This window comes from Stegodyphus dumicola, chromosome 4 (genome assembly GCF_044657685.1).
Source record: "Stegodyphus dumicola isolate Sdum_Otavi_A_Nest chromosome 4, ASM4465768v1".
NCBI lineage: Eukaryota > Metazoa > Arthropoda > Arachnida > Araneae > Eresidae > Stegodyphus > Stegodyphus dumicola.
Window position 1 is genome coordinate 156,481,500 of NC_140771.1, and position 9,320 is coordinate 156,490,819.

Below are 9,320 nucleotides of genomic sequence, written 5' to 3' on the forward strand. Positions count from 1 at the left end.
GGCGGCTGGAGGTCGACTGACGTTTTTTCATATCGCCACGAGATGGCGTTTAAATAAAATAGTTCGGTTACAGTTCGTGAGTTCATGGCGTGAATAAAATAGTTCAATTACACTTAAATAGGTCTGTTACATGTATGTATTATTTAGATTTTTGAGTTGTTTGCATTTTGTACATCTTGCAGTGCTGCATACTGACATTAATATAACTATCTTATCTTTTATCATTGCATTTTCGGCAAATCATTTTATTTTTGGCAAAATATTCAATCTAAAATGAAAATTTCTCCGGTTTTATGTTGTTAATTTTGTGAAGTATATAACTTTTATAACTCTGTATCATCAATTCATTTTTCATAATTTTTATAACTCGGTACCATCAAATCATTTTCACCGTCCATTCCTATCATGTAACAAATGGCTCTAGAAAAATCTTTTATGAATTGCTGTAATGCTACAAATGTTCATAAAATTATCATCACTAGATCAATTTAATGTTATGTCAATTAGATATGCTATGGAAAATAAAGTGAAGATTTATGTGATTAAGAAATGTGCTTATGGAATTCAAATTGCTCATTTTGTTAAGAAATTACAGACCGACTAAATATGAAAGACAAATCAGTGAGCTTGTATTTATTTGAATGGTTACACATTGGCAAATGACTAAGAACGAAGTGGCATAGCGCATAGATTTTAAAGTAAGTTCGCCTGCCCCGCTAAAAATGCCCCATAGAAAACAGTAAAACTTTTTATGGGTACCCATAAAATTTTATGGGTTTCTATTGACTTTTACTGGTTTCTGTTGGTCTCTGTGGGTTTTTCTTACTGGTTTCAAAATGACCCATAGAAACCAGTAAAACTTTCTACTGGTACCTATAGAATTTTTGATGGTCTCTACTGACTTTTACTGGTTTCTATTGATCTCTGTGGGTTTTTCTTACTGGTATCAATTGACACCCATATAACCAACATTTCAATGGCAGAACTTTGTACTGGTTTGTATAGGTTTATATTGACTTTTACTGGTTTCCTTACTGCTATCAATATAATAATAAATCTTCTGTTGGTTTATATGGGTTTATGCTATTTTTTATCTGACGTTAATAGACTTCTTGTAAACAATAAAATTAACATAATAAAAATATGATCTCTTTAAGACCATCAGAGTAACCTGGAAACGCAGGTGGTCGTTTTAGAGAGGGTTTTTACTAAATATGCTTATTTATTTAATTTATTTTTTTTTCGGAAACAATAACAGTAATCATATACACCAAACACAACGAGGTCTCTCTAAGGCGTCCAGCCGCAAATAAAAATTCATCTTTGCAAGTGGTCGCCTTAGAGAGGTGATGCTCAATACCAATATATACTCACGTTCTCAGAGATACGTTTATCTTTTAGAGGTCGTCGTCTTAGGGAGATTGCATCTACGGAATGAATCTCTCTAAGGCGACCAGCCACACTTACAGAATTTTCTTTTTGAATGGTCGCCTTACAGAGGGAATATTCAATACCAGAGTATACTTATGTTTTCAGAAGTATTGGTTTCTTTCAGAGGTGTTCGTCTTAGGGAGGTGGTTTTTGCTACGAGTTGGTTCTCTGAATACACACACATAAGCACTTACATTTCTGATATTACAAATAAACACCGGTATCAACCAACATCTCTTTAACGCGAAGAAGTTCATTCACAATCGCAAAACTTTTCTTCCTGTTTAACGCTAACGTGAAGAAAAAATTCCCCCTCCCTCCCCCTCTCTCAGAAGTTTCTCAAACAAGCAATATGGCGCCGCTCTAGTTATTGTTTTGCTATGGTGCTGTTATTTTCTTCGTGGTTGTACTAATGCAATATATTATTTACTATGATTTACTGTATTACAAATTTTACTATGTTTTACTGTTTAGAATTAGTGATAAATAATAAAATACCAGCACTGACTATATACCACTAAAGCCATGCACGTGTAATCGTGTCTAATGTTTGAGAGAACGTTGCTGATAACTGAATAATTGTGAAATGGAGTTTCTGTGCGTGAAATTGATTTTCCATCTTTACTTTTATCCTGAAAAACAATGTGCTTAAAGACTGAAAACAGATAATTTCAGACTTGATAATTTGGTTCAGTGTGCAGATGCAGATGTGATTAGATGCAGAAATATAGTTTTTGCATTCTACTGAAACTGTATTTTGGAAAATTTATGTTTTTGATTACAGTTTAGAAATACTTTTTTAAAGCTTGTGCTTTATCATTTGAATATTATGTACTAATAAATTTGAGCATAACTTACTTAAAAATGATCTGGCGTGATTCAATTTTTCGACTAATGTGATGTGGCCGAACAAAAAGAATGTTTTTTTATGTTTTAAAAAATGTACTAATTATATTTCGCGAGCAAATAAGGTAAGTATTATTAATGAAATAAACATTGAAATATTTAATGTGTTTATTACTTATTGAATGGGGTAGACAAGACATACAAGCTTAAGGAATCTTTTTTCCACAATTAAAATTATGTGAAAATTTAGATGATCATAGTAGCTTACATTGTTTTTTCTTTTTGGTCTATTTTTCTTTACAAGTATGATACTAGAACCACATTTTTACATTAAATATTTTGTGCTATTTTGTTAAAACACATATAATCATTTTTATGCATACTTTAATTTTCATTGTTATTAGTTTGATGAAGAAAATTTCAAATGTGTTTTTCATAAATTGCTTTTGAAATAGAAATAGATTTGTGAATAAGATTTATGTATTAAATGTACTGGTCTTGGGAGTATAAAAAGTGAATTATTTATTTGAAAATATTACATTAAGTTGAAACCTCATATATTGGTTATTTTCTTAAATGACCACCTCTGATAATGGCACATTTGTCAGGACAATAATTAAATAAACATAGTTTTGTCAGGCTACAGGAAACTGGCATTATCTCGAATTGTGGAGTTGATTTTTTTAGGAACGTTTTGCTGTGTAATCAATTGATTTCGGTGTAGTAATTTTTACGTGGGTATGAATTTTGCAGAAATAATTGAAAGTTTTTACGAGACAATTAAAACCAAAACTTTTCGGATCATATAAGGGCACTCTTATAGCATTGCTTTCAAATATAGTTAGAGTAATATTTAAACATTATTTTCGGAAGCACTTCCACAGAGAATCCGGTTGTTCTCTGCGGATGAAAACCCATATAAATAAATCTTCTGTACAGCCTCATACAAATGCAGTTAAAATTACTGTCATTACAATTAAGCGAATATAGCTACATTTGTTTACAAAAAGTTATTATTGCTAAATACTGCCCTATATAAATTTCATTTGGAATTGTAATTTCAGAAAATGCTCAGCATGAGGTATTTTTATATTGTATAATCTACTGTCGAAAACAATAGCTACCTTTCAGTACTTTAAATTTTACTATTTAGAACTTTTATAGTTCAAAATAATATTTCTATACATTTTCTAAAGTGTTCTATCTACAATAGAAAACTAAATAACATACACCTAAAACACTGACTCAAATTTATTCCAATAATGCATCGCTTGAATTAAATTTATGTTCCTTTGAGATGATATATGAAAAACATTGTGTAATAATAAATTATTAATATATATATAGGTAAATGGTATTTTTATATATTTTTTCGGGTAAAGTGCAGAATCGCCCACTTATTTATTTGGCACTTTTCACAAAAGTAAAAAGAATTGGATTTTTTGTCAATTTTATTTTGACTTTTTAAGTGAAAATAGGTCGATGTGTACATGGATATTACAAGTCAAAGGAGTGCGCAATGATATTTTTGTGCATTCCTAGGATGTTTTTTTGATGGAGAAGAACGGGCTCGTAGGCTTCTAGATATATTAAAATTTTTATTTATTCGCATTGAATTTTATTTATAATTACTTTACATTCTTTCTCCACCATTTAGTTCTGTACATTTCATCAGTGCTAATTATATACTTCTGCTGGTTTATGTTTTTATGGAAATTTGATTTACAGTTCTATTTTTGCGTATTTTTTTATAAGGATTCTGTATATGGATACCCGTTCTATGTACGATTCTATGTATGGATACTCCAATATGGTATAATGCTATTGGTTCTGTTTATGGGTTTTTGTTTACTGTTTTGTGCAGCGATTTTTCCAAGAGGTACCTTTATTGGTCTGTGGATTTCTGTGTAGTGGTTTTTACAGGATTTGGCGTATGGGTGCCTGTATAGGTGTACATGCTTTTGTCTACTGGTTTTTACAAGGCATAGACCTATGGAATATCCATTTTTTAATGGAAAATTGGCCAATGGATATGCATATAAAGTTCTGATTTTTGGCTATGGGTTTTTACTGGGATTTTGTTTATAGTGCCTACAGTTCTACAGGTTTCTACAGAGATTTGGCCTACTCGTATCCCTACAGTCGTACGGGTTTCTGTTTACAAGTATTTGGCCTACAGGTACCCGTTAAGCCGTGCAGGTTTCTTTCTATGGGTTTTTACGGGTATTTGGTCTATGGGTACCCGTACAACCGCACGGGTTTCTTTTTATGGGTTTTTACGGGTGTTTGGCCTACGGGTACCCGTACAACCATACGGGTTTCTTTTTATGGATTTTTACGGGTATTTAGCCTACGGGTACCCGTACAACCGTACGAGTTTCCTTTTATGGGTTTTTACAGGGATTTGGCCTACGGGTACCCGTACAACCGTACGGGTTTCTTTCTATGGGTTTTTACGGGGATTTGGCCTACGGGTACCCGTACAGTTGTACGGGTTTCTGTCTGTGGGTTTTTACGGGGATTTGGCCTACGGGTACCCGCAGAGCTGTATATGTACCCGTAGGCCAATTCCCTGTAAAAAAAGAATTATGGGTTTCTACGGGGCATTTTTAGCAGGTGGAGACTTTCCAAGATGAATATGTAATATATAAAATACAATTTAAAAGAGATGGCATATACATTTGATAATGCAATTAAATTAACAGATTTCATTATATATTCGTTATAATAGGTTTCGTTATACAGACGTTATAAAGTAGTAGATGAATTCTGTAAATAAAATTATTTAATTTATGATTTCCTTTAATCTATGCTATAAATTACTTTTCCGAATTTTACTTCATAAATCACCGTATCCATTTTTGTCTTTTATTTTTCAGTATTTTTCTTTCAATTACATGCTACCAATGATGAAATATTTAGTTATTACTAATGCACAAGCAATAAATTGTAAGAAAATTATGAAATAAAGAAAGCTCACTGAACCTCTTTCACAGAATGAAGAAATCGCTTTGTATATTTAGTTCCGATAATCCGATGTAATAGCAATGTTGCAATCAACGTTTTACTTGAAGTTTAAACACAAAACAAACATCGTCATTAAGTACGCCAAGATGGAAACTCAAAACATTTTTATTCCCGTCTGCTTCAAACCAAAAATATAGAAAATAACTCCATTAACACTACTTTTATCATTCTTGTTTTAACATAGGCCTAAACGTTTGCTTTATAATCTGCAAAAAATTCAAAAATTTATATCTGCTATATTTTTAGATATTCAAATTTCTTAATCACGAACATCAATTGTCAAGTTCAGTCTAATCAATCGAAAAATTTTCAAAAATTCAGAACTGAAATTACAATTTTCATACAAATTATATAGAATAATTTTTTCACTCTATTCGAGGGTGCAGTCAGTAAAATTCTTATATGCTCAGTACGTTTGTTAAATGACGATTTAATAAAAAATCGTTTAAACATTAAATAAAAAAATCTAAATGAATTTTGGAAAAGATGCTTTGACCGATTGCTTTCTCTTCGACAAATAATGTGTGTACAAAATTTGAACTCGATAGATTGTCAGGAAGTAGGTTAGAAATCGATGATAAAATTATACCAACAGTGAAACACTATAAGTGAACTAAATAAAAACTTATAATAAATGGGAGTGCAATGTAATATATGGCTCATATTACTCATAGTGCGAAAATTCTTGAAATACTGACTCTAAAATATGGACATTTTTAAGATCGATAAAAATGCATTTTTTTATTTCTTAATTAGCTATTTTTGCTATTTGTTAAATGATCTGTTTAATCATTTTTATAAGTTTTATTTAATCATTATTTTTTCATACTTCTGATTGCAGATCGAGAGTGACTGGCAGTTTGTTGCCATGGTCTTAGACAGGTTGTTCTTGTACATTTTCTCTTTGGCTTGCATAATTGGCACAGCCTGCATCATCCTGAGAGCACCAGCACTGTACGATGACAAGCAGCCAATCGATGTGCTGTTTTCAAGAGTGACACCAAGACTGAGGCATCAGAATTGAAAGAAAGAGCAATAATTGTCCTTACAGATTAATCATTCTTCCAGCAAAATATCATTTTGAAATTTATAGGGTGTCCAGAAATGAAAATGCAATGCATAAATCTATCGATCGTGCACACACACACATATATATATTAATACCACGGTGACACCTGAATTAATTTGATGCGTAAACGTTACTCTATCGTATATTTCCGAACAGAGAATTTCATTATCAGCAATAAGTAATAACGGTAAGTAAATTAGAAAATAGTACACATTTATAGGTACATTGAATTACGGAACTTATATTCTAATCCAACTATTGCTCAGTGATAAGCAAATCGTTATTGATAATAGGAAGAGTAACTTTGGTTCTTCTTGAATATCCCTATTCCCATTGAAAAGTAGCCAAATCACTGGCGTCTTCAAAAAGCGAACTCGTTGGTTTTTTTCCAGAAAAAATTGGATTTTTTTCCACAACAAGGTATCTCTTAGCGATATTCAAAACTCTTCGCCTAGCTAATGAGCCATAAAACAAGAGCCACTTTTCAAAATGGCGGTGCACTAAGAATCAATGAAATAGCAATCAGTCAATAAAAATTAAACAAACCAAAACCATCCGTAACAAAACTCTTACATTTTTCGAGAAATTCTCCTTTAATACGTTTCGCTGTTATTGTCCCTATGCACACAGCTAAATGTTTTGCCTTAAATACGTTTTCGAAGTTTTCGGTGGAGATGCTGATAATCAGAAATTACCGTAATTTCATTATAAATATAGTAGTATATGCCTAATTCTTATGTTTAAAAAAGACATATTTTATAATGAAAAAATCAAACAAACATCTTATTTTTATTTTGCGTATTTCAAAAGAATTCAAGTATGAATTTGACAATATTTTTTTAATTATACATAAATTACGTTCTAACTGACCGCATATTCTTTTCTCAAACATTCCTCTATCTTAAATCTGTTGCGTAAAATTCACTATTCTTTTATGCATAATACAGCGCAGATTTGTTTCTTATTGCTTTAAAAATGTTTTTGTGCTTTATACATTTCTTGTATTTGCTTTATTGAAAAATCGTGTTATTAAGCAATTGCATGTATCCAGCTAGAACCAAAATTATGTCAATTTCTATTATGATAATTATTATTATTGTTTGTAAAATGTTGTTTGTTATTGTTTGTATGTTAGAAGGATTGCTGTTTTACTATTCTTGAAAATATGATTTATAAAATGCGTAAAATCATATATTCGTTGGTGAATTCAAATATTTCTTAACAGTGAATTTTTTCTCTTTTTCGTAAAAGATTAAATTTGTCAACGGAAAGGTATACGGAAGTTATTTCGTATACAGTGTCTACATAATATATGTAAAAATACTTTGTATATAAAATGTAAAACGGATCGGTTTACAAACCTCTTTATTGCCTATTTAAAGATGATTTAATCGAGAATTTCAGAATATTCAGTTGGCCAAAAGCCAAGAAATATCCAGGTACACGAAACAAAAGAGTTTTATTTCTTTGAGACATAGATGTAAAGCACTCCTTTGATGACTTTTATTATCGCTGTTGTAACAAAGTACGAACAATAAATGTTAGATTACTTTAAGAGACAAATGTTAATGCTCATCAGACGGGTTCAGCTAAGGACCAATCCCGAACCATGTTCTTGTAAATAAACATACGATGTCGATATCGTGGAGTAATTAGAAAATCAATGTTACAAAAGACTTGATTTACACTGTATGCTTTGATTATGCCCTTAATGACTATTAGTACTTTATTGTCTTACATTTTAAATGTGTAAAAGCTCAATTGGCACTTCTTTTTACTTTTCTGCACCTGTTGCACTATAATATACCCTAAGCTCATAAACTCTGCTTATAATCATTTGTTTTCCTACTGCGCAATTGTCTAACAGCGTTTGACTGCATAGGTATAACTCATTTTCAGATCAACTTTTATTACTTTCTTATTTTCAGTGAGCATAATTATAAAGCATATATCAGTTGTGGAAATTTTTTAATTGAATTAAAATACTGAAAACTTTTCTTTGCTCTTAGTTTTTAATCTGACTTTAAAAATCTTTATTACAGTTCTTAATTTGAACTAAAATTGCTTTCTGGACACAAGGAATGGATTAATGTTGTAGGCGATACAATGGTCCAAAATGATTGATAGTAAGTCTTGTAATTTGTCTAAGACATTTTAAATTATAAGCATTATTAGAACTCATTTCTAGGACACCCTGTGTTTATAGTATATACTCGTAATTTAGTGCAAATATACAAATACCTAAAGGACCAAACCCTGAGCAATTTATCTAACTTTTGCTATTATATCGTTATGAATAGCAGATGTTTCGTTCTACTATTGCATTGTATGATCTTAACTCATATATGGTTAAAATAAAAAAAAAAAGTTAAGCAGATATAATTCTTTTATAAATATAACAGCAATAGCTTAGAGTACAAATGTACAGTAAAGAAATAGATTTCATAAATCAAATATGTCACAGTATTTGTGAATCTTAAAGCTAAACATATATATCTTATATGCACTTATCGTAGGCCTTTTTGTATAGGTAGGTATATGTGATATCATTTCAGGTTTTTATATTATTATTTCAATCATACATAATATTAATAAGTATTAATTAATTAATTGTCTTGCTTGTGAGTACAACATATGGTTAACCTAAACAGTATATGTCAAGGTTTTTATTCCTTACATTTAAATATTAATTTATTCTTTTATCTTATTTTTTTGAGTTTGAGTCAACCACATATAAATTTTCATTCGGTAATTTTAAACGTCATTATTAAAGAATAAATTTTAAACAAATTCTAATATCTTAATGCTGTAGAAATATTTCAACAATTATTAATACCTTGAGCTTAAACTAGAAGAATAAAATAACATTATTTATTCTCTGCTTATCATGCATTAGTTTTAATTGATTGTACAACTGCTTTTTATAGCATATAATGCAAACTGATCA

General features: G+C 30.5%; 1 protein-coding gene across 1 annotated transcript in view; it reads left to right on the top strand.

Annotated features, from left to right (window-relative positions):
- LOC118187479 (acetylcholine receptor subunit alpha-like 1) overlaps positions 1-9,116 on the top strand; it is a 433,281-nt gene extending 424,165 nt beyond the window's left edge. Inside the window, exon 6 of the mRNA XM_085815631.1 lies at positions 6,146-9,116. Within this exon, the coding sequence (XP_085671757.1) occupies positions 6,146-6,328 (183 nt within the window). The 3' untranslated portion in view covers positions 6,329-9,116. The remainder of the gene's footprint in view (positions 1-6,145) is intronic.
- The last annotated feature ends 204 nt before the right edge of the window (positions 9,117-9,320 follow it).